This window comes from Cervus canadensis, chromosome 29, assembly GCF_019320065.1.
Source record: "Cervus canadensis isolate Bull #8, Minnesota chromosome 29, ASM1932006v1, whole genome shotgun sequence".
NCBI classification, from domain to species: Eukaryota; Metazoa; Chordata; class Mammalia; order Artiodactyla; family Cervidae; genus Cervus; species Cervus canadensis.
In genome coordinates, this window is record NC_057414.1 from 25,748,034 (window position 1) to 25,775,464 (window position 27,431).

Genomic DNA, 27,431 nt, shown 5'->3' on the forward strand with positions numbered 1-27,431 from the left:
TGAGTGTTTACACTGTGTGTGTGTACATGTGTGTAGATCTACACAATTTGATTCTTTGTATATATTCATGTAACAACACCAAGACAGGATACAGAACTGTTTTACTACCTTTAGAAATTCTTATACTACTCTTTTATAGTCACACCCATCCCCTTCCACCTTCATTTCTGTTTTCTCCATCTCTATCTCTTTCATCTCCACCTCCATAGTCAAGTCATTTGGAGGATAATAAATGAAATCAAACAATATGCAATCTCTGAGATTGGCTTTTTTCACTAGCCATGATGCCTTTAATGTTCATCCCATTTGTTGCATGTATCAATAGCCATTTCCCTTACTATTGAGTAGCATTCCATTTTTTACAATTTAAGTTTATTCCACCTTCAGCAGTAATTTAAATATTACTGTATTCTTGTATTTATACAAAAGTAAATCTGTTTTATTTATGGAAAATGTTTCAGGGGCAGAGGCTAGAAATCACAGTTGAAGCTGGTTCTTCTCTGAATCCCCTTTAAGCCAATCTGAGTCAAGGCTCTCCTTCTTCTTTCTCTATGAATAAAGACTGAGACATCCAGATTTTTAGCAGGTTTTTAATAACCGGTCAAAGACAAGGGGAAAGCAAGGAATGCCCTACCCCTGCACTTTGTGAGCGTGTACAGCATCATTACCAGTCACAAGCAAATTAGTCAGGAAAAGGCATTTGGTTATAACAAAATTTCTATTATCTAAATTTATTATCATTCATTCAATCCCAGTACACATGTGATAGTTTCAGAACTGCAAATCAATACCAGTGTTTGAGAAATACATTTACTGTCTGGTGTACATTGCTTGTATACAGTTTATTTTTCCCCCTTTTCTCCTTACAATGTATAGTCAAATAAGTAGGTAACACCATCAAAGAAAGAATTTACAGATACACAAAAGGGAAAGTCTACCATGAATCCTATGATGCTAGATTAGAGTCAGAGATAACATGTTTCTATCAAATATATATTAAGATTCATTGTTATTCGGTCACTAAGTCATATCTGATCTTTGAAACCCCAAAGATTTGCAGCACACCCTAAGAGCCACAGTTTTAGGGAATGGCCACACTTTCTTGGATTTTACCTCCAAAACACCCCAGCAGGTTCTCACAGTGAAGATCTGAGAAAGAACCACCTTGGCTTTCACAGGGGAGGGAAAGAGTAATATTTGTAACAATTATTAGTAACAAATAGTACTAATTATTGGTAACAAATACTATTAACTACTAGTAACAAATAGTACTAACAAATAGTACAAAAAAATTTCACTTAGAACACCCTTTTCCTCAAAGTCTTACTCAGTGCAACTTGGACATCTTTGTTCCTCAAACTGTAGATGAAAGGATTCACCATTGGCCCCACAATGGTGTAAAAAATTGTGCACACTTTATCTTCATCCAGAGACCCAGCAGGGAAAGGCTTGAGATACATGAACGCAGATGATCCAAAGAAAATAGAAACCACGATTATGTGGGAGCTGCAGGTACTGAAGGCTTTGGACCTGCCCTCTGCAGAACGGATGTGGAGGATGTTGGAGAGGATCAAGATGTAAGAAACGGAGATGGTGACACTGGGCACTATGACATTGACGCCCACCACAATGAAAACCACCAGCTCATTGATGGAGGTGCTTGTGCAGGAGAGCTGGAGGAGAGGAGGAATGTCACACATGTAGTGATTGATGATGTTTCCATCGCAGAAGGAGAGTCGCAGCATGCACCCAGTGTGGGCCACGGCACCCACAAGCCCCATCGCGTACACACCCACCGTCAGCATGAGGCAGACCTGATGGGACATGGAGACCTTGTAGAGCAGGGGCTTACAGATGGCCACGTATCGGTCATAGGCCATTGACGTCAAAACACAGCACTCATCAATAACAAAGAAGGAGAAGAAGCAGAGCTGAGTCATGCACTCTGCATAAGAGATGATGTTCTGGCTCACAAAACTCATCAGCATTTTAGGGGTAATAACAGAGGAGTGGCAGAGATCAATGAAAGAGAGGTTGAAGAGAAAGTAGTACATGGGAGTGTGCAGGTGAGGGTTCAGAGCAATAAGAATAATCAAGCCAACGTTCCCACCACAGTGACCACATAAATTGCCAAGAAAATGAAAAAGAGAGGCAGCTGGAGTTCTGGCTTCTGTGTTAAACCCAGCAGGATAAACTCAGTCACTGAAGAATCATTCTCTGGGGCCATTCTTCCCTAGGACACACCTGGAGAACAGGACAGAGGGTAACGTTAAAATAAGTACCCCGCTCTCTCCACCCAACCCCACTCTAATGAGAGAGACCCAGAATGCAAGAAGGAACCCCAGCCCACCCCCTCTGTGCCTTTGTTTTCTCTTCTGTATAAAGGCTGAGGGAATTTTTAAAGATGTGTATCAAAAACACTAATGAGCAAGTTCTACAGGGATAAGATTCAGTGACCCTGAACCTCATGACAACAGCCTCTCTGCTCCGCTTCTGCTCTGACAGTTACCAGGCCCACCCGATGATCAGTGATCATCTCAGCAGAGAGAAGATGTGTCATTTCAGGGAGTCCCAGGCTTCCACAGATGAGGTGTGGAAGATGAGTAACAGGACAGATAAAATTCAACACTCACCTCATGAGGACCTCAGTCCTGCTGGGTTAATTGAGCTCAGAGAAATAAAGTCACTTTCACCCTTCCCGAATGTCAGGTAAAGGACTTCTACAAGCTCTCAGAAAGGTCCTAATGTCTCTCCTTGCTAAATTCAGCACAGAATCAGATCCAAAGTCAGATTTGGATCAGTTTTGGAAGCTTCTAAATGACAAAATCAAGGTCAGCTCACCTTATTAATTAACTCTTCTCCATTATTTGCATGGAAGGGCAAGTGGCTTTGATGAATTTTGAGGGAGAACAACCTAAAACAGAGTTTTCTGTTGTTTTGTTTTCAGTGAGTTTTAGACTGATGAAGCCAGAGCAGACCTCAGTAGCTCTGGCTCTGAGATGCCACGAGTTACAGGTCATGATTCCTGATGGTGGCTCTGCAAGAGTGTCCTCTCCAGACTAGGGGGTGTAAATAGCATCTGCTGGTGCCCAGGGAGCCACCTGCTAATTTGACCCACGGGTTTTTATGAATTGGGAAATCCTAGGAACCTGATTAAAAATTAAAAGACCTATGTTTTCTTAGTGTTTTCCCCAGAGGTCAGACTTTGAGGCAAAAAGAAATTACGTACTTTGCATATTCAGCCTAGTTCATGATAACAACACTGACTTTTTGGAAGTATACCACTTTACAGACCTTTTAGTTTCTTACAAAACAGGACACATCCCCAAATAGAAAAGCAGAATCTCCCCTCCATCCACGTGGTTTCTTTCTAGCATCTATCACTATATGAAATACTATACATTTATTTGTTCCCTGCATGTTCCCACCACACATAAACACACATTTATGTACTCACAAACGTTTGAATCTAAGCTATATTTTTATTTTCTTCAGAGTTATTTCTGCAGCACCTCAGAGCAATACTTGGCACATAATAGGCACCCAGTAAGTATTTGTATAATAAAAGAATAAAGAAATGAGGATCCCTTTCCCATCTTTCCTGGAACCTATGTTGGACACTACAGCAAAATTCTTACCCTGCAGGCAAAGGCTTATGTAGTGCTGGTGTTTTTCTTGGCAGACCTAAGTGTAAGACAGGAAAGACATCAGTAAGGCACGTAAGGTCACTGCTAAACTCTTAGATCTCATCTAAGAGCACTCCAGATCAAAGCTGCTGAATTCAGAGAAAATAATGTAATTTCCATCTTCCCTGAGTGTCACAAAGAGGATTTCTACAAATTCTCAGAAATGTCTCAATGTCTCTCCCTGACAGCATAGATCAAAAGGCAGATTTGGGTCAATAGAAGAAGCTTTCAAATGCCAAAATCAAGGTCAGCTCACTATCGGAAGCCATTAGGAACCATTCGAGATTTTTATTTCTTTTTTTGACATGGCATTGAAATCATCTAAGTGCAAGCTTAGAAAGATTAATATGGCAACAGATGGTAGAATGGCCTGGCATAAGAGAGACTGGAGACAAGGTGACTCACAAGAGGCAATGAAAATGGTCAATGAATGATAAAAATGCCCTGAATTAACTGTGCTACTGTGAATAATTCCAAGAAACAAACACATGCAAGAGATACTTTAATCGCAGCACTGTTTATAATAGCCAGGACATGGAAGCAACCTAGATGCCCATCAGCAGACGAATGGATAAGGAAGCTGTGGTACATATACACCATGGAATATTACTCAGCCATTAAAAAGAATTCATTTGAATCAGTTCTAATGAGATGGATGAAACTGGAGCCCATTATACAGACTGAAGTAAGCCAGAAAGATAAAGAACATTACAGCATACTAACGCATATATATGGAATTTAGAAAGATGGTAATGATAACCCTATATGCAAAACAGAAAAAGAGACACGGATGTACAGAACAGACTTTTGGACTCTGTGGGAGAAGGCGAGGGTGGGATGTTTCGAGAGGACAGCATCAAAACATGTATACTATCTATGGTGAGACAGATCACCAGCCCAGGCTGGATGCATGAGACAAGTGCTCAGGCCTGGTGCACTGGGAAGACCCAGAGGAATCGGGTGGAGAGGAGGTGGGAGGGGGGATCGGGATGAGGAATACATGTAACTCCATGGCTGATTCATGTCAATGTATGACAAAACCCACTGCAATGTTGTGAAGTAATTAGCCTCCAACTAATAAAAATAAATGAAAAAAAAATAAAATTTAAAAAAAAAAGAGAGATACTGAAAGGAAAGTCAGTAGAGCTTCTCACAAATGGGATAGAAATAGACAAAAATCCCAAAGATATTAGCCTAGGTGCCAGGTTAAACTATGATGTTACTACAAACAGAAAATTCAGAAAGAATAGGAATGTTCATAAACATTATGCATTCAGTTGTGAACATGCTGATCTTCAGTTTCCAGCTGGACAAGCAAGTAGAAGTATGGGAACCCACTGCAGTATTTTTGCCTGAAAAATCCCATGAACAGAGAAGCCTGGTGGGTTTCATAGTCCATGGGGTCACAAAGAGTTGGACACAACTGAGCAACTAAAAAGAAGTATACAACCCAAGCAAGGCTAAATAATGCTCAAGAGGAAGACAATCTGATAAAAAAAGATCTGGGGACCATTTCCACAGAGGTTAAAGTCATGGAGTCAGGGGAACTCAATGAGAAAGTATAAAGAGAGCAGAGACACAAGAAAAACATTTGTAAAATCTTTCGTATGGATTATACATAGGACATTTGAAAACCCAATCATTACTAAAATGAGTCCCAACTATTATTACCAGATCCTTAGAAATAACAAGAGTACCAAAAATTACTCAGGACAAACTTGAAATGTGTCCCACAAGATAGACATTTTTGGGCTTAGTCTTGATGAGGACCTTAGAGATTCATTAAAACATGTGTTTTCTATGAAAATGTTAGAAGTCTTATTTACATTATGCAGGAAACAGAAACACTCCCTCCAAGTTTATATTACATGAAGTCACATTACAAGAAAGTTTATGGCAAAGTGCTAAGCTAAAGTTAAAGGTCATTCTTTCATCTTTAATACAACCAGTGTAAATACAGGCAGAGAAATGACTGTAGAGATACTCAGCTTATTCCTAACATTGCAAAACTAACTCATTACCCTCCTTTCTTCTATCTATATAATGGTCACAGTAGCCTGATTTAGTTATAATAAAATGTGTCAAACAGTTATCCTTTTCACTGAGCTGTTTCTTTTGCTAATTCCTGGTTCCTTTTTTTAACTCAAGCCCAATATGTTCTAACTTAACAAAGTCAGCAGTAGATTAAGTTTCATACTAGTGAAAGAAGAGAGTGAAAAAGTTGGCTTAACGCTCAACATTCAGAAAACTAACATCATGGCATCTGGTCCCATCACCTCATGGGAAATAGATGGGGAAACAGTGGAAATAGTGGCTGACTATTTTGGGGGGCTCCAAAATCACTGCAGATGGTGACTGCAGCCATGAAATTAAAAGATGCTTACTCCTTGGAAGGAAAGTTATGACCAACCTAGATAGCATATTAAAAAGCAGAGGCATTACTTTGCCAACAAAGGTCCGTCTAGTTAAGGCTATGGTTTTTCCAGTGGTCATGTATGGATGTGAGAGTTGGACTGTGAAGAAAGCTGAGAGCTGAAAAATTGATGCTTTTGAACTGTGGTGTTGGAGAAGATTCTTGAGAGTCCCTTGGACTGCAAGGAGATCCAACCAGTCCATCCTAAAGGAGATCAGTCCTGGGTGTTCATTGGAAGGACTGATGCTGAAGCTGAAACTCCAATACTTTGGTCACCTCATGCGAAGGGTTGACTCATTGGAAAAGACCCTGATGCTGGGAGGGATTGGGGACAGGAGGAGAAGGGTGAGATGGATGAGGATGAGATGGATGGATGGCATCACCGACTCGATGGACACGAGTTTGAGTAATCTTTGGGAGTTGGTGATGGACAGGGAGGCCTGGTGTGCCTCGATTCATGGGATCACAAAGAGTCGGACACGACTGAGCAACTGAACTGAACTGATACTATCATAAAGGTGCATAAAATGTAAATATTTATTAACTAAATAGGATTTTAATTTGCAGTACTATGTCACACTGAGCTACTGCAAACATCCAGAATCATTGGCTAATATATTTTTAAATGTAACTCTGTAATAAAAAGAAAATTAAATCTACAATGCCAGAAAGGAAATGGGAAGGCAGAATCTAACTCAGCAGATCTAAGGTGGGGTTCTAGATTCTTATTTTTTTAAAAAAGATGTAAAGTCTAGTCTAAATTCATGTTTTTGCATAGGGACATTTGGTCTTTCTAGCACCAATTGTTATGAAGACTATCATTTCTCCATTGATTGCTTTTGCTCTTTTATCAAAGATTAGTTGACTATATTATGTAGGTCTACTTCTAGATTCTCTCTTTTAATCCACTGTCTTTTCCTTCAACACCACACTGACTTGTTGTCTATAGTTTTATAGGGAGTCTTGGGCTTCCCAGGTGGCGCTAGTGGTAAAGAACCCGACTGCCAATGCAGGAGACATAACAGACGCAGGTTCATTCCCTGGGTGGGGAAGATGCCCAGTAGGATGGCATGGCAACCCACTCCAGTATTCTTGCCTGGAAAATTCCATGTACAGAGGGGCTTGGTGGTCCGCGATCCATAGGGTCGCAAAGAGTCTGACACAGCTGAACTAACATGCACACACACATAGAATCTTAAGGTTGGACAGTCTCTCTCCTGTAACTCTCTTCTCCTTCAGTACTGTATTTGACATTCTGGGTCTTTTGCCTTTCTATATAAACTTTAGAATCAGTTCCTTTTTTTATTTCTTGATTTTATTTATTTGGTTGCTCCAGGTCTTAGTTGCTGCATTATTGTTGTTTAGTTGATAAGTCATGTCCAATCCTTTTGTGACCCCATGCACTGTACCCCACCAGGCTCCTCTGTTCATGGGATTTCCCAGGCAAGAGTACTGGCGAGGGTTGCCATTTCCTTCTCCAGAGGAGCTTTCCATCCAGGAAGCAAACCCACATCACCTGCATTGCAGGCGGATTCTTTACCACTGAGTTCATTTGTTTGTTTGGTAGTTCTTGCTGTCAATTTTGAGGGACTGTCTACAGAGATAATCATATCATCTAAGAACACAGGCAGCTGTATTTCTTTTTTTTCCAGTATGTATTTAAAAACTGTTTAAAGTTATCATTCCAAGATACAGGCTCAAATATTAATATGTTTGAAAAAATGTACCTCAGCATCCTTTGTCCCAAGGAAAATCAAATCAAAATTATAATGAGATACCACTGCATATACACCGGAATGGCTAAAATTAATAAGACTGTCTACACCAAGTGTATATTTGGATGTGGCACTCCTGGAGCTTTCATACACTGCTGTTGGAAGAGAAAAATTGGATTGTTACTTTAGAAAGCAAACTGGTATTTTCTAATAAAGTTGCATACATAGGTAGCATCTGATCCAGACATTCCACCACTGTTATACATCATCCAGAAAAATTAGTGCATGTAAAAAAAATACTTGTACAAGAATGTTTACTGAGGTTTTACTTTAATAGCCTAATTTCCATCAAGACGAGAATATAATAGATAATAAAATTGTAGAAAATACATTCAATGAGCTATTTCTCAGAAAAAAAAAAAAATGCCCTATCACATGTGCCAATGTGCTTGAAATACAAAAATCATTATGCTGAACAAAGACAGAAGACCCAAAAAGATTATAAACAGTATGATTTTATTCATAAGATTTTTAGGAACAGGAAAAATTACTCTGGAGTGACAGAAATCACAGCAATTGTTACCTCAACTGGTGCATGGGAGCTGGCTATTGATTAGAAAGTGACATAAGGGAAATTTCTGGGGTCATGGAAATGTTCCATATCTTTTTCTGGGTGATGATTAAATAACTTTATACTTAGGCAAAAAGTCTAATCTGTATATCTCATATTTTTATGTTTTATTATATATAAATTAGACCTCATAAATTACAATTTGAAATGTTTTTGAAAAACTTAGTAAAATTTGTGTAAAAACTTATGGAGCTTAATATTTTAAACAATATATTGTTCAGTAGACCACTAAGTAATTATTATGGAAGACTAGTCTGTGTTTCAGTAATACGTCTCTAATCTCTAACATCAGTATGAGGTAGACCCATCTACTCCTTTCCATTCCACCCTTAGAGACACTGCTGTACCAGATGGGTCAGTAGTCTTACACGGGATTTGACTTGGGTGTTTCCATAAAGGATATTCTGACTTATATTGAATCCATGTCCCAAACCTGAGGAAATTCAATGAAGTTGACATAAAGAAAGAAACCCTGGAAAAAGAAATAATCAGAATCAACTGGGACATTTAAGCTTGTGCTCCATGAGCTCTGCCAATTGTCATAGTTTGTTTGCATTTCTATCACCAAGAGTGACAGTCAAGCTTGTCTCTTTAAAAAAAAAAAAAATTTACAAATAATTTTAGTTTAAAAATATGGCAACCTTCATGTTTAACAGGAAATCTAACTGAAAACTAGCTTAAAACCAAGTGTGCAAAAAGCAGGAAAACTCAATCCAATGAGGAAAAACCTCAATCTGTAGAAACATGCTAAAAATAACACATATTTTAAAGTTAATAGACAAGAAAAAAGAGCTGTTATTAATATATGCTATACATTCAAGGAAAAATTTTCATGTTAAGGAAAGACAAAAAAAATGCTGATTTCTATGATCTGAAAAATACAATCTATGAAATGGAAAAATGTTCCAAATCCAAAAAAAATACATAATCCCAAAATAATCATGAGAGAAACACTAGAAATCCCAATTGAGGGATATTCTACAAAATGTTGCTGTTGTTATTTAGTCGCTCAGTCTTGTCTTGACTCTTTAGTGACCCCGTGGACTGTAGCTCGCCAGACTTCTCTGTCCATGGGATTTTCCAGGCAAGAATACTGGAGTGGGTTGCCATTTCCTTCTCCAGGGGATCTTCCTGACCTAGAGATGGAACCTACATCTCCTGCCCATGTCTCCTGCATTGCAGGCAAGTTCTTTTACTGCTGAGCCACCAGGGAAGCCCATTCTACAAAATACCTAATACTCTTCAAAAAACTGTCAAACTCATCCAAAATACAGGAGGTCTGAGCAAACGTGACAGCCAAGAGGACTCCAAGGAGACATAATTAATCAATGCACTGCAGTATTCTGAATGGGATCTTAGGATGGAAAAAGAACATTAGATAAAAACTAAGAAAATTGGGATAAAGTATGGACTTTAATAATAATGTGTCACTACTGGTTCATTAACTGATGAATGTATCACACTGCTAAGCCATTAGGGAAGCCTGATGTAAGACAGCAAGAGGAACCAGACTCTGTACTACATTAACGATTTTTCTGCAAATTTAAAACTATTCCAAAATAAAAAAAAAAATGTCTGTAAAAATAAACGTGTTGAATGCAGTTAACACCACATCAGAAGAAATGATGAGCTGATGGGTAAACTTAAAGAAGAGCAATAGAAACTACCCAAAATGAAATCCAGAGAGAAAAAAAGAACAACAAAAATATCAACACAATTTTATGGGACTGGCATTCCATAGAGTATATTTGGAAAGTGTGGAATGGTAAACCTGGTCCCGTCCCAAGGAATCTCTCTGCATGTGGAATAAACTCAGTGGCCTTAGCCAGCTTATCTGATGGTTTTATTAGCTAGCTTGTCTCTCATTTAATTGAACCAAGTCAAGCCTTAGAAATGCAGTTCATTAGCCTGTCCTAATGGATACAGATTGGATTGTTCTCTCTTTAAGAGCCTAAAGCCTTCCAGAGCATCTGGTCACATTCTATAGAATACAAAGCACCCTAGGCATCTCTGAACCAGTGGATTTTCTGTTTTCTTCCTCATTTAAAGAAACACTGCCCATGTATTGCTCAATATGTATTTAAGGCAATGAAGCCACAGAAAGAACAGGGATACACGTTATCATTGCTTTCAAAATGGTGTTGCTTCTCTAAGTTGAAATGACCAGGGTTGTCTATGTAAATATCTACATACGTAGAGACGTATAAATATAGGTGCAATACTGATGTAGATTTGCAGGGTTCAAAAAGCAGTTTTCATTGACTGGGATGGACTTTGTATCCTGTATCATATTGAATAAATCATTAATATTTCTTAAAAAAAAAAAATATCAACACAGCATCAATGAGTCCTAAGACATCAAGCAACCTCATATGTATGTAATTGGAGTTTCAGACCACAGGGAGGAGGAGTGGGAGAAAATTACTTGAAGACGTTAACAACTGAAGACATTCACCTAAAGTATACAGTGAATACCCCCTAACCACCTAATCTAATTTGAGAACAAAGTTGACTAAATAAGCTATTTAACAATTGTCATTTCTGGTATTGTTGGGCTAGGTTATTGGATCTGCCACCTACTCAAAACCAGCTAAAAATACTGAAAAAAATATTCTATTTTATGACTGGCTTTTGATCACGTAAATTTTGTATTATTTATTAATTGTAAATGCATGTTTTAGGAACTATTTAGGGTCATATTTGATGGTAAAATCAGAAAAGTCGGTATATTCATTATATGCTATAGTAACGTAAATTAATCAAAAAACCAAAAACATCTCTTATATGATTTTTTATTAAATAAGAAACCCAAATAAAATATATTCATAATTCTAAATAAAAATCTGTACTTGCTTTCAGAATATAATTTTTTTGTATCAGGCTTTGTACTTGAAATAGTCATTTGCAATTCTTGACCAGTAATTTTTAATTTCTTTTATAAACATCTATGAGAAACTTTATATGTGTAAGATACAGAGTTTAAATCATTCTTATCACCATTGAAAACTTTGCTGTCAAAATCATATTTAAATAATGAGTTATTTTCTTTTTGCTTACAAATTTAATGTTCAACAAATTTAGAACTAATTTCATTTTTTCATTTCCAATATTTCAAAATAACAAGTCTAATTTTCAGAAGGCTATGCATTCTTAGAGCAATCACACTGCATCTAGTTTGCTGCTGCTGCTGCTGCTAAGTCGCTTCAGTCGTGTCCGACTCTGTGCGACCCCATAGACGGCAGCCCACCAGGCTCCGCCATCCCTGGGATTCTCCAGGCAAGAACACTGGAGTGGGCTGCCATTTCCTTACATGCCATTAAAAGGACAAATTGGCTAGAGATAGATGGAAGTATCTGACATGGGAGACAGAGACTGGGGCACCTACTTGGAGACGGAATCCCAAGCATCAGGATTCCCTGCCCAGCCTCCCACCACCATAAGCTGAGCACCACAAGTCTGAGCACCTGAAACAAACACCCCCAGCAGCTCTGTGGAACTCCTGACCACAGTAGGCACTGCCCCCTTTGTGTGTGACTGTCCTAGCTGGTGACCAGGTGGTGGAGTACCTCTTTGGTTGAGCTGTTGAAATAGAGCAGAGAATGCCTCACTTGGCTAACCACGCTTGTCGCTGACCAGAGTATGGTATATGCCATCACATCAGACACACTCTATTGTTACCCTTCTGAGAGCATCTATCTAGCATACACTTTAGGCTCTGTTCATCTAGGAATTCCACATGAATAAAACAAACTTTTTTTTCCCAAAAAAAATAGTATGCATGAAGCATATACAGAAGGACAATAAAGTCATATATGACATTACCTGTATCTTCAAGAAATTCATCAATTTACAGGCATGATACTTCCAAATATCCTAAATGCTTAATATATTGAAATAATTTTTGCATCAAATTCTATAGTAATAATTATTTCTAAAACACTACATTTAAAGCCTTAAGCATTTTAGTTTTATATGAATTGTGATTTTAATATTTTTAAATGATCATTTTGGACAGGTTGATCTACAGAATATAAAATCATCCTGCAAAATAAGCCTGCTGATTCACAGACCGGGCCAGGCATTTGCTGACTCATACTTCCAGCAGCGTGTTCTGGGTACTTGGATATCACATTCAGACTCCAAGCCATGTGTCATGCCTGCAACTATATTTTGCCTAGATAAACCAACATACTCCCCAAAAGTATGTGAAACTGGTAAGCCACAAATATACATGGCCTTTTATTTGGTTGGACAGGGCCAGCCACTCATGGAGGTGTGTCTCTCCCCCCATGTTCTATTTGCTTGGTTCTACTACAACCTCAGCTAATCTCTCCCATGCAGTGAAAATAGGACTACCAGAATACTTAGATTTAATCTTACCAATTCAGCAGCTACAAAGACAAAAGCCTGTTTAAACAACTTTGGCAGAAAAGACTATAGCCAAATAACTGTTCCTGACTAATCACTGTCATCAAAGTTAGACTGGATATGCTTTGTGAGAGGGTCAAGTCAGTCCAACACAATCACATAAAATGTATTCCCTGTATCAAATTCCAGTCAAAAAAAAAAATAGCATACTACGTACTTCCTACAGAGGACATTTTTTAAAAAGAGAACTGGATCTATAGACACAGAGTATAGTAAGCAGCAGGGGAAAATATAAAGACTAATATCCTATTAAAAAATAGCTACTACTTCCAGGACTGATGGAACAAAAAGAAAGACTAAGAAGCATTACCAAATTCTAGAATCTCAAAGGAGAAGCTCTACAGGATTGCTGCTTGGATTAATGGAGGGTTTGAAGATGCCCCACAGCTGGTGCCTGGACCTCTGAAATAGAGACTCCACCAAGAGGTTGCAAGGTCTAACATGGAGGGAGACCCTGAAGAAGACCTGACAAGTGCTTGAACCACTCAAGGGGAAAAGTCTGGACAATGATGTGAGGGAGCATAGTACAGCTGGTAAGGGACTGTTGAACAGCTATCTATCATACCTAAGGGGTGCACCAAGTTAAGCACATTTCCATGTGCTTATTGGCCATTTACACATTCCTTTAGAATGCGTCTTTCAAATCATTTGAAAATATATGATATGGTCTTTTTATCACTGAGATAAACTTTAATTAAGTTGTTACATATCCTAGATATAATAACTTTATCACATATACGTATTATAAATATTCTTCCAATCTGTGGCCTGCCTCTAAATATTTTTTGATACATAGATGCTCTAATTTAAACGAAACTCATTTTATTTTTTTTTCTTTTAGGTTTAGTGTTTTCCAGAATATGTCTAAGAAATCTGTGCCTATATTAACATATTTTCTATGCTTTCTTCTAGAAGCTTCATGACAGTTTTATGTATATACTTTTGATCCATTTAAAATTAATTTTGTGTATGATGTGAGGTAGAAATCAAAGTTTACTTTTCCTCGTGATTAATTAGCATTTTCAGCATCAATTGCTTAGATTTTTCTTTACCTCCAGATTAACATAGTTGCTTGGTTAAAAATCAACAAACTATGTAAGTAGGGATCTGTTTCTAAATATTCTGTTGTGTCCCATGGATTTATTTGTCTATATTTATAACAAAACCAATCTGTTTTGATTACCATATCCTAAGACTAAGTTTTAAAATCAGTTAGTGTTATGTTATTTTGAGTTCTCCAAGAAACAGATGCTAAGAAATGATTAGACTTCCAAGACATTTACTGTTGTAAGTGCCTGTGAAAGATAAAATGGGAAGGAGTGGGTGTCAGTGAAAAAGCTTTCAGACCAGGATGAAAGTGTGACACCTACGAAAGGAGAGAGAGAAGGAAGAATTTGGTAGAAAAACCTCAGATTACAGTGTAGTTCAAAAAGAAAAATCTCAAATAGTATGATAAGTCCCTAAGCAAAGACTGCCTATCAGAAAAGATCTATGTTACAAAGATAATGGCCAGCTCTGTTATGACCAAGCTAAGTCAATGGTTGAGGACATCTTAGAGGAAACATGGACTCTGCCTAAACAGTATGTTGGATCCAAGGGAATATCAGTTATAGTCAGTGATGCTCCCCACAAATGGTTCTACTGAAAAGGGGTGAGCAGCACCTATCCATGGCTGCCACATTTCACTTCCCAAAAGAAATTATACCCCAAAGTTCTTTCTGATTTCTTATTATTGTAATTTATTATTATATTCTATTATTATTTATAGCATTAAATTTACTATTGTTATCCAAACAAGATAATCCAATTAACAAGAATTTTGTGACCTACCACTACGTATGATACTCTAAATATATGAATGGGAAAACATTGTAGAAAAAAACTATAGGGAGCAACATAAAGGTAAATGTATTTATTATCTCATTGGTGAAACAATGTTTAAGTAATTTCAGAAAATGTTGATATGGTTTATTGTATTAATACACACCTTTGATGATACTTCAGTGGATAAGTGAGACATGGCTAAAATGTTTCTCCTAACACTATGTGTAGTATTTTCCTAATGTGATGATGAAATTTACAGTAAAACCATATGCCTTTTTCAAAATATTTTGTGTCAAGTAGATAGTAATAAATACAAATTTGATAACAAACTGCCCATCATACTTATTGGGATCCTGAGATACACATGTATTATTCCTCTAATCACCCTCTCTTAATGCTACGTTTGGAAATCAGTGGTAGAATTATATGTATCCTCTTGAGTACTAAATGTATTTGCCTGATAGAGATTCTCAGAAGCAGGTGGCAGGTGAAACAGATTTTTGTCATTTTAAAAGAGAACAAGAAAAGCAAGATCAAACGAAGTGTTACAAAAAATAGAACAAAATGACAACATCAGGTGGATCTGTTTCTACATTAATCTGTTTCTACATTAATTTGCAATGAAGACATTTCTTTAAATCCCTCTATCAGTTCAGCCACTCAGACATGTCCAACTCTTTGTGACCCCATGGACTGCAGCACACCAGGCTTCCCTGTCCATCACCAACTCCCGGGCTTGCTCAAACTCATGTCCATTGAGTCGGTGATGTCATCCAGCCATCTCATCCTCTGTTGTCCCCTTCTCCTCCTGCCTTCAATCTTGCCCAGCATCAGGGTCTTTTCTAATGAGTCAGTCCTTCACATCAGTTGGCCTAAGTATTGGAGTTTCAGCTTCAGCATCAGTCCTTCCAATGAATATTCAGGACTGATTTCCTTTAGGATTCACTGGTTTGAATTGCTTGCAGTCCAAGGAACTCAAGAGTCTTCTCCAACACCACAGTTCAAAAGCAAAAATTCTTTGGTGCTCAGCTTTCTTTATACTACAACTCTCACATCCACACATGAGTATGGGAAAAACCATAGCTTTGACAAGATGGACCTTTGTCAGCAAAGTAATGTCTGCTTTTTAATATACTGTCTAGGTTGGTCATAGCTTTTCTTCCAAGGAGCAAGTATCTTTTAATTTCATGGCTTCAGTCACCATCTGCAGTGATTTGGGACCCCAAGAAAATAGTCTGTCACTGTTTCCATTGTTTCCCCATCTATTTGTCAAGAAGTGACGGAACCCATAGCCATGATCTTATTTTTTTGAATGTTGAGTTTTAAGCCAGCTTTTTCACTCACCTTTTTCACTTTTGTCAAGAGGCTCTTTAGTTCCTCTTCGCTTTCTGTCATAAAGGTGGTGTCAATTACATATCTGACGTTATTGGTATTTCTCCCAGCAATCTTGATTCCAGCTTGTGCTTCATGCAGCCTGGCATTAAGCTTGATGTACTCTGCACAGAAGGTAAATAAGCAGGGTAACAATATACAGCCTTGACATACTCCTTTCCCAATTTGGAACCAGTCCATTGTTCCATGTCCGGTTCTAACTATTGCTTCTTGACCTGCAGACAGATTTCTCAGGAGGCAGGTCAGGTGGTCTGGTATTTCCATCTTTTGAAAAATTTTCCACAGTTTGTTGTGATCGACATAGTCAATGGTTTGGGGATAGTCAATGAAACAGAAGTAAATGCTTTTCTGGAACTCTCTTACTTTTTCTGTGATCCAATGGATGTTGGCAATTTGATCTCTGGTTCCTCTGCCTTTTCTAAATCCAGCTTGAATATCTGGGAGTTCTCAGTTCATGTACTGTTGAAGCCCAGCTTGGGGAATTTTGAGCCTTACTTTACTAGCGTGTGAGATGAGTGCAATAGTGTGGTAGTTTGAACATTCTTTGGCATTGCCTTTCTTTGGGATTGAAATGAAAACTGACCTTTTCCCTCCTGTGGCCACTGCTGAGTTTTCCAAATTTTCTGACATATTAAGTGCAGCACTTTTAACAGCATCATCTTTTAGGATTTAAAATAGCTCAGCTGGAATTCCAACACCTCCACTAGCTTTGTAGTGATGCTTCCTAAGGCCCACTTGACTTCTCATTCCATGATGTCTGGTTCTAGGTGAGTGATTACACCATTGTGGTTATCTGGGTCATGAAGATCTTTTTTGTACAGTTTTTCTGTGTATTCTTGCCACTTCTTAATATCTTCTGCTTCTGTTATATCCATACCATTTCTGTTCTTTATTGAGCCCATCTTTGTATGAAATGTTCCCTTGGTATCTCTAATTTTCTTGAAGAGATTTCTAGTCTTTCCCACTCTATTGTTTTCCTGTATTTCTTTGCACTGATCACTGAAGAAGGCCTTCTGACTATACCAGTAACAATATTGTTTCATAAGAGAATTATTCTGTAGTGTTTGGCACTTTTGTGTCTAGATCAGCAAACTCTAATTTTATCTTTATGTATTTAATAAACACCACACTTGTTCAATTTGGAATAGCCCAAAAGTTAAAGGTAGTTTTAAAAAAATCAATTCATATTTTCCTTTTATAAAGATCCCATTAGTTGTTTACTAAAACTGTTACAAGTTACAAGAGATATGTAGGAAAAATGAGACAAGAAGAGCTACAAGAGAAATGATAACACAAGTCTATTATACCACACATAATATAATCCATAGAAGTAATGAAATTTTGAACAAATCTCATCATGATAGATAATAAAAATTAAGTACAAAATTGAATGTCTTTACATTATTGCTGTTACTAATTAGAACATGTTTCTCCTCTGGATTTCAAATACAGATCTCCTCAGTGCAATTTTGACATCCTTGTTTCTCAAACTGTAAATCAAAGGATTGAGCATGGGCACCACATTAGTATAGAAGACAGAAGAAATTTTTCCCTGCTCCATAGATCCAGGAGAATATTTAAGGTACATGAATGCCGCTGAACCAAAAAAAAGAGAAAGAGCAATCATGTGGGAGCTACAGGTACTGAAGGCTTTTGACCTTCCTTGAGAAGATTTGATATGAAGAATACTAGTGAGGATGAAGATGTAAGAAATTAGGATGGTGAAACTTGGTACTGTGATGTTAATACCCACGACAAGGAGAACTACCACCTCATTGACATGGGTGCTGGTACAAGAGAGTTGGAGGAGTGGGAGGATGTCACACAAGTAATGGTTGATGACATTAACCTTGCAGAAGGTTAGTCTAAGCATGCACCCTGTGTGGGCAGACGCTCCAGCAAACCCCATCACATATGCAGCCAGAGACAACACCAAACAGACCTGATGGGACATGGAGACCTTATACAGCAAGGGATTACAGATGGCCACATAGCGATCATAGGCCATTGAGGTCAACACATAGCACTCAGAGATGACAAAAAAGAGAAAGAAATACAGCTGAGTCATGCACCCCACATAAGAGATGGTATTCTCCCTGAATACAAAGTTCATCAGCATCTTGGGGGTGAAAACAGAAGAGTAACAGAGATCAGTGAAGGACAGGTTGAAGAGGAAATAGTACATGGGGGTGTGGAGGTGAGAGTTTAGACCAATAAGAAGGATCAAACCCAGGTTGCCCACCACGGTGACAACATAGATCGCTAGAAACAGGTAAAAGAGGGGTTGCTGGAGCTCTGGACGGTCTGTTAATCCAGCAAGAATAAATTCAGTCACTAAGGAGTCATTTCTAGCCAGCATTCTCAACTTCAAAATCTGTGAGAACAGAAGAAAATTTCATTAGTAGGGAACACAGCTCTGTCCTTTACAAACTCGCTTTTATATGAGCTTTATTTATGAAAAAGAATCTCAGTCTGGCAGAAATCATGTAAAAACTTCTTTGCCTTATAGTGTCTTGAAGGCACACACTTAACATTTAAATCACTGTCTTTTGAACAAACTGCATATGACAAACAACTGTGCTCTATCTTCACTAGAAAATAGGGGGATACACTAGCTGAGGAACAAGCTTACTTGCTGATGGGCTTTAGGAGCGGGAAGGTATGCCCAGTTCTCTCCATACTCATCTGATTTACCACTTCCTATTTTCAACTCATGTTTCCATCATCCTACTACATACTGCAGGTTCCTTCAAGAAGAGATTCCTACAGGGAAGAGACCACATAGTATTCTGCAACCAGGAAGTCTCTTATAGTCTCTAAAGTTTCAGATAATTCAAGAATCCAGGAAGTCAATAATTGATAACAGATATTGAGGTGAACCTTGATATCTTAAATTTTATACTTAACCATACATTTCAGGGTTTCCACACACTGCCCTCCTCTGTTCTATCCTAGTTGCACAGAGAATGAATAAAGGAACATGGGTGTGCTTTCCTAGGTTTTGTAGGATGACAAGAATGAGAAATAGAATTCATTTGAGTGCTGATTAAGTGAGTCGTTAAGTTTGTGAAAACATTTCAAGCTGTATACTTATTAGCAAAAGATACCTTGTTATAATTCAGTGCAAAGGATAACTGCTTGACACATTTTGTTATAACTAAATCAGGCTACTGTGACTATTACATAGATAGGAGAAAGGAAGGTAATGAGTTAGTTTTGCAATGTAAGAATAAACTGAGCATCTCTACACTCAATCTCTGCCTGTATTTATACTGGTTGTATTAAAGATGAAAGAATGACCTTTAACTCTAGCTTAGTACCTTGCCATAAACTTTCTTGTAATGTTGACTCCATGTAACATAAACTTAGAGGGAGTGTTTTTGTTTCCTGTATCACCTAAATAAGAGTTCTTAACATTTTCACAGAAAACACATGTTTTAATGAATCTCTAAGGTCCTCATCAAGACTAAGCCCAAGAATGTCAACTTATTATGTGTACTATGTGTATTTCCTATGTGTATAACTGTTGTTGTTCAGTCACCAAGTCATGTCTGACTTTTTGTGTATAGTGCATCTCAATAAAAATTTTTTTAGAAAAAAACCCAAATCTCTTCTGATATTGCTATGTTCTGGATTCGTCACTTGGAATTGCTATAGTTCCCTTTCTACCAGAATGAAGATAATGCCAACACAGAGGGTATGCTGAGAACAATATAGGCAGTAGAGTCAGAGGTCCTGACTTTGGACTTTTCGGTTATTCAATATAAATACTTTCCTCATTTTTGGCAACAGAGGAATTTAGCAAAATACAGAAACTTGGTTAACTCACTCTCCATCCATTTAAAGAACTCAGTGCTGACCCTTTATGCATGTTTCACCTCCACTGTCCTGGAAGAAGAACTGGCCTAGGGGATATCAAAGCCAAGCAGATGTACCCACAGAATCTTCTTCCTTCACAGGCAAAGAATCATAGCATAAATCTCACAGTCTCAATGTTCCAAGAGTCAATGATTTAGATCAAATTTGTAGCTATAAATTTACCAAGAGATTGTGAAAGGAAACCAGAGGCAGACATCAGAACCACCAGGTCATAGAGCACATAGAATTTGCATAAGGTTTATAATTCTTTTGAACCTGATTAGAAATCCAGGTACAGGTGCCCCCAAGGACCTTCCCATCATGATAAACTCTGCAGGGAAGAAATCAGTGTGTATGTTTACACTCTATCTGTGACAGTAAATGTTAATTTCCCATCACAGATTATACATTCCCCAGAGCATAAAAGAAATGATTCTCTGCCCTCCCTTATAAAGATGCAAATAATTAATGTCATTGAAAATTCACTAATTATAATTCTAGGTAACATCAGTTTTAAGAATTTTAGTTCATAAAGATATACAAACATTTAAGGAAAGATTACTTACTATGGCCCTTTACAAACTCCCTGGTGGCTCAGCTGGTAAAGAATCTGCCCGCAATGTGGGAGACCTGGGTTCGATCCCCAGGTTGGGAAGATCCCCTGGAGAAGGGAAGGGCTACCCACTCCAGAATTCTGGCCTGGAGAATTCCACAGACTGTAGAGTCCATGGAGTCGCAAAGAGTCAGACATGACTGAGCCACTAATAATTGAGTCTCTTTAAATAATCAGTTGATGAAAATTTTATAGACATAAACCAAAGGATTTTTTAATTGATTTCAGAGGTTATTGTTTAATAAAACATTATTTACTATAAGAATAATCCTATGGAAATTTACTTTAAGGTATTCTGACTCAATATGTGTTTGCTTTTAATAGATTAAAATTAAATCTATGAGAAAAATCCCTGTAAATAAGCCTCATTATAAAGTATGACTAAAATTCTTAAGTATGTATTAGCTTACATTTATGCTTGTGAGACCCAGAAGAAGGAAATGGCAATCCACTCCAGTATTCTTGCCTGGAGAATCCCATGGGCAGAGGAGCCTGGTGGGCTACAATCCATGGGGTCACAAAGAGTCTGACACGACTAAGCAACTAAAACACACATACACACACACACACTTGTGAAAAGAAATCTAATTTTTTATTTAGAAATTATTATAGAGTCCCAAGAAATTGAAAAAATAATGGATAGATTTCTTTGAAGTCCACCCAGCTTCCTACCCCTATACTGCAGTATAAAAGCAAAACTATAGGCTCTATTTAGCTTTGAGCAATTTTATATGCAGTACGTGTTTCTGTCTGACCTTTTATAGATTCATGTAGCTACCACCACAATCATACACAGAACTCATTTACTAACATAAAGGAACTCCCTTAAACTACGCTTTTACAGTCACACCTATCCCCTCCCACCTTCATCTCTGTCTTCCGATAACCACTAACTTACTTGTTCTTCATCTCTATGGTTGGGTTGTTAAAACAACAAATGAAACTATACAACATATAACTTCTGATATTGGCCTTTTCCCCTAAGCACGATGCTCTTAAGTCCATCCTAATAATTGTATCAACAGCCTGTCCTTTTACTGCTGAGTGGTGTTCCATTTTATACAACCCACATTTATTCAAACTTCTGTAGTAAGTTAAAAATTACTAGGCTCTGGTTTAATAGAAAACTAAATCTGTTTTATTTATGGAAAATGTTTCAGGGGCAGGGGATATAAGATGTTCAGACTGGTTCTTCTTGTAATATTCTTTTTTTAATCAGTTTTATGGTGGAATAATTTAGATACAATAACACGCTCTCATTTTAAGAATACAGTTCAATGACTTTCAAAAGAATACAGTCACATTAAGGACGACCATGGTCAAGATCTAGAGCATTTCCATCACTCCCAAAAGTTCCCTTATCCCCCTTAACAATCCATCCCCTGTCATTTTTTAATCATGAAAGAATGTTGAAATTTCTCAAATGTTTTTGCTACAGCTATTGAAATATTATATGATTTTTATCTTTCATTCTATTAATCTGATATAGCACATTTATTGATTAGTGTATGTTGAACCACTCTTGCATTCCATGGTTAAATCCCACTTGATCATAGTGCATGATTTTTTAATGTGCTATTGAACTGGTCTGTCAGAATTCTGTTGAGAATTTTTGCATCTATATTCATCAGAGACATTGGCTTGTAGTTTTCTTTTCTTATAGTGTCTTTACCTGGTGTTGGTGAGAGGGTAATTCTGGTTGTAAAATGATTTTTAGAGTGTTCTTTCTTACACTTGGGAAAAGTTTGAGAAGTTGTGGCATTTATTCTTATTTAAATGTTTGACAGGATTCACCAGTAACACCATCTAGTTTCTGGTCCTGGGGTTTTCTTTGTTGGGAGGTCTCTGATTATTGATTCAATCTCCTTACTTGTTATTGATCTGTTTAGATTTTTTCTGTTTCTTTGTAATTCAGTCTTAGTAGACGGTTTCTAAGAATTTATCCATGACTTCTAGGCTATTCAATTTGTCTGACTATAACTGTTCATAATAATCTGATCCTTTGTATTATTGTGGTATCAGCTGTAATGTTTCCTCTTCATCATGGTATCATTACCATCTCTGTCTCATTACAATTGTTGAGCTAAACTTTATTGTGTCTGATATAAGTATGGTTACTGCTATTGTTTTCTGGTTTCCACTTGCATAGAACACCGTTTCTCATCCCCTCACTTTCAGTCTGTGTGTGTCCTTAACGCTAAAATAAGTCTCTTGTAGAAAGCACATAATTGGGTCTGGTTTTTTGTTTTGTTTTAATCCATCCAGCAACTCTACTTCTTTTGATTGGAGAGTTTAAATCACTTACACTTAAAATAATGATTGACAGGTAAGGAATAATGCCCTCCTAATTGTTCTCTGGCTGTTTTGTAACTCCCTTGTTCTTTTCTTTCTCTCTTGCTGTCTTCTTTTATGATTTGATGATTTTCTATAACGGTGTGTTTCTATTCCCTTCTCTTTATTCTTTTGTATTAATGTAGGCTTTTGCTTTGTGATTACCGTGAGACTTACATAAGATAACCTAAGTATTATCTTAATGTGGTAAGTGTTATCTTAAGGTGATAACATTTTGGTAACACACAAAAACACTATGATGTTACTCCTTTCCCACATTTTATGTTTTGATATCACAATTTACCTCTTTTTATATTGTGTATCCATTAGCAAGTTACTGTTGTTATAGCTATTTTTAAATAGTTCTGTCCTTTAATCCTTACTAGAGTTGACTGGTTAACACATCACCATCCTACAGTATGTATTCTGAATTTGACTTTATTTTTATACTTGCCAATATTTTGTATACTTTATGTTTCATGTTACTAATTAGTGTCCTTTTGTTTCAGCTTGAAGCACTCCTTTCAGTAAATCTTGTGAAGTCAAGTGCTAATTCTCTCAGTTGTTCTTTGGGAAAGTCTTTACCTCACCTTCATCTTTGAAAGATAACTTTGATTGGCAGGGCAGTTTTTTCTTTCAACACTTTGAGTATATTGTCTCACCCTATCCTAGGCTGCAAGGTTTCCCTTGAGAAATCTCCTGGCAGTCTAATGAGGGCTCCTTTGTTTTTCCTCTGGATTTTCTTAAATTCTTTAATATCAGACTGCTTAATTATGCGTCTTAGAGAATACCATTTTGAAATATTGGGGTAACCTATTAACTTTATAAGTTGGATGTCCAAATATCTCCCCATATTTGGGAAGTTCTTAGTCATTATTCCTTTAAGAATGCTTTCCATTCTCCATTCTTCTCCCTCTGGGACTCTAATACTGTCTCTAATATTCCTCTTGATGGCATCCCACATTTCACATAAACTTTCTTCACTCTTCTTCATTTTTTTTTTCTTTGTTCTCTACTTACTGCATAATTTCAAATGTCCTATCCTCTCCCTCACAGACCTTCTGCTTGATCTAATCTGCTGCTGCTCTTATCACATTTTTTCACTTCATTCACTGCATTATTAAGCTCCAGGATTTATTTCTTTCTTATGATTTCTATCAGTACCTCTTTATTAAGCTTTTCATTTTGTTTTCTGTTTCCAAGATTTCACTGCACTGTCTTTCTCTGTTTTCCTGTAGTTCACTAAGCTTCCTTAAAACAGCTATTTTGAATTCTTCATCAGGCAAATCACCTATCTTCACTTCCTTGGACTTTGTCTCTAGAAAATTACTGTGACCTTTGTTGATGTCATGTTATATTGATTTTTCAAATTCCTTTAATATTTTGTTACTATCTTTGAAACTGAACAGTCACATCCCTCTGGTCCTTCTGACTAGCTTCATGAGAGAATCACCTTCTGGCAGTCCTGCTAGTAAGTCTGAAGCTTTCTCAGATCTTTTTTACATGACACCTGCTGTACATTTCTCATTTCAATTTATAGCAGAATTCTTAAGCTTGTATGCTTTCTTTCAACCCTGCAAAGCTCGTTCAGTTGCTGATAGCCTCCTTTGTGCTTTCCCTAGGGTGGTGCTGCATGCTCAAGTCTATGGTTTTTCCCAGACCTGCACAGTTGGGCCAGAATTTGAGTTGGTCTCATAATTAGTCAAAGACAGGATATGCCCCCTTATTAACTTTCTGTAAAAATGCACATCATCACTTGTGTGTGTGTGCACTATGTTAACAACAAAATGGGCAGAATCACAGTTTAGGAGATGTCTTATGATGCAAGATGTAGAAAGATGCAGACAAGAGGCTCTCAAGACCTTGACTGGGCTCCAAGTAAATGGCCTCTCCATGGGCAGAATGCTCCACTACCTGTTACAGTTCTCCCTTAGCAACAGGTCTGGAATGGTCTGCTCAAAACAGTGACACACCAGGCTACATGAAAACAAACTGGCAGGAAGTATATTAAGGTCAAAAAACACTCAAGTTCATCTAGCACCCAGTGAGCTTTCCCACCTGAACAAAACCCCCTGCTGCCACCACTCAGTGGGCAGTGGCACTGGTGAACAAAGAGCTGTCAGAGAGCAAAAGTGCCCCCCAAGTCCCACCACTTTCCCTCCTCCATGCTGGGAGACGGAACTGTGGCTTTGGCTCAGTGGCCTTGTTTCTTAACTTTTCTTTCTTGAGATTTCTTATAACTAAAATTAAAAAAAAATCTATTTATAATGAAATAGAAGAAACTGTATTTTCACAGTGCTAGCACCTACATGGCTGCAGTTGGGGCGGGGGGGAGGCGGTTCTAAACATTTGGTACCAAAAGGTATCATTCCAAATCAAAGTTATTCTCTGGAGGTGGAAAAAAAAAAAAACGCAAGAAAGGTAAGAGGACAGATTTTGTAAGTTGGTAACAAAGAGGAAAGGTTCCAAAAACAGGGTGGAGTTGGGATCTGCCAGGCACCTGTTAAAGCAAGGACCATTCCCACCTCATGGGGTGCCAGGACCCCTCCTAGCAGTGTGCTGGGGCTCAGCAGCCATCATTCTCTGCCTTCACCTATTCAACAACAAGCGCTCCACATTCAGCCCCTTTCCAGGCATGGCTGGGGGTGGTATCTGTGTGTCTGTGGGGCATGCCAGGGACTCTTCATGGGCTGGGACATCACCTATGCAGACCAGGTTTGATTGTGTGCAAAGCCTGATGCATCCACTCCTCACAACATACTAGCCAGAGCCTCTGGGGAGGAGCCAACCAGGTTTCTTCATTTGGCCTGGGCAGGGCAACCCCTTAATGAGCCCCTACTCCCTTGCCAAAGACCAGTTCTATTGTAATTCCCAAGAAAGACATTTTCTAGTCTGGCTCCACCCCTCCCTCACAAACTGCCTGAAACAAGCTCTGCTTCCTCACAGCAAAAGAATAAGCCATCAGGAAAGGAAATTAGAAACAACTGCTTCTAGGCAGGAACACTATGACAAACCTAGACAGTGTGTTAAAAAGCAAAGACATCACTTTCCCAACAAAGTTCTGTATAGTCAAGGCTATGGTCTTTCCAGTAGGCATGAATGATTTTGAGAGCTGGACCATAAAGAAGGCAGAGAAAGAAAGCACCAAGAATTGATGCTTTCAAACTAGCTAGAGAAAACTCTCATTCAGAGTCCCTTGAATAACAAGGAGATAAAACCAATCAATCTTAAAGGAAATCAACCCTGACTACTTATTGGAAGGACTGATGCTGAAACCAATACTTTGGCCACCTGATGTGAAGAGCAGACTCACTGGAAAAACCCTGACGCTGGGAAAGATTGAAGGCAGAAGGAGAAATGGGTGACAGAGACGGCTGGATGGCATCACTGATGCAATGGACATAAACTTGAGCAAACTCCAAGAGATGCTGGGGGACAGTGAAGCTTTGCGTGCTGCAGTCCATGGGGTCACAGAAGAGTCAGACACGACTTGGCAACTGAACAACAGGCAGGAAAGGTGCCTGCACTCAGGCTGTAGACAGTGAGGAAATGGGAACACAAGCAAAACAGGAAGTGAGTCCTCAGCTGCCAAAGATGCAAGTGGGAGAGAAAGGGCCTGAGGAGGTGTGAGGTCTCAACACAGAGGATGGTGGCTGCTAGAGACAACAAAAACGCTAAGAAGAGTGAAGAAGCTGCAGAGCCAGTAAGTCCTGAGCACAGGGAAACCTGAGAACACACAAACCTCAAGAAAGGCGGCCTTGAGAGAATGGGGGACTGAAGTACAGAAAGGTGACCCGTACAAAATGGCGGACTGAGACACAAAGAGATGGGATCCTGAAGTGAAAGACGGCCCAAAAGGTGGCCTGAAGCCCAAAGATATGGTGGAGGCACACGCGTGAGAATGGGAGGCTGAGAGCCCAGACACTGGGGTGTGAAAAGAGCCCAGAGCTGGGGCAGCAAGGCCTGGGGCAGTGAGGCTCAGACCCACCAGACCAGAGAGGCCAAGACCGAGGGCACGGCATCCACTGGGGGGGCCCCAGGGGGAGCCGCGGTCTGGCCGTGCTCAGCGGCTTCCAGGATCTTACGTGTGAACTCACTCACCTTAGGGTCCCTCGTGTCCTCCTCAGCCATGTCCTCTGGCCGGCCTGGGCCTTGCGCCTCCATTTTGCAGAATCCCCCAGATGGCTGTGGGCGGGCTTCTCGTGCGCATGCTCCGTTCGACACCACATGGGGGTCCTCCCAGCTGGGCAGCCATGGGCAGCTCAGCTGGCCTGGGATCCCCAGGCTCCACAGCATAAGATGCACCTTTGTCCCTGTGAAACAAGTCAGGGGCCAGGCTGCCAGCAGCTGGTGGGCGGTCTAGCTTGAGGCTGCTGTCGGCCATGGCGGATGGCGCTGGCTGCTGATCTGCCCGAGTCGCTTCTGTGCCGTCCATCTCGCAGTTGCTGCCGTACAAGGCCTCGGTGGTGGCCCAGGTCACGGGCGCCCATAGGCCCCCACTCATCTCCTTTTGAAGATTTATTGGGGTCACCCCGTCCAG

General features: G+C 38.8%; 1 protein-coding gene and 1 pseudogene across 1 annotated transcript; both read right to left on the bottom strand.

Annotated features, from left to right (window-relative positions):
• Positions 1 to 1,298: 1,298 nt before the first annotated feature.
• LOC122430897 lies at positions 1,299 to 27,058 on the bottom strand (annotated as a pseudogene).
• Positions 17,507 to 18,460, bottom strand: LOC122431376 (olfactory receptor 8B3-like). The gene has a single exon (XM_043452677.1). It carries the CDS (start codon positions 18,446 to 18,448, stop codon positions 17,507 to 17,509), a length of 942 nt encoding a protein of 313 aa, XP_043308612.1. The 5' UTR covers positions 18,449 to 18,460.
• Positions 27,059 to 27,431: the final 373 nt, after the last annotated feature.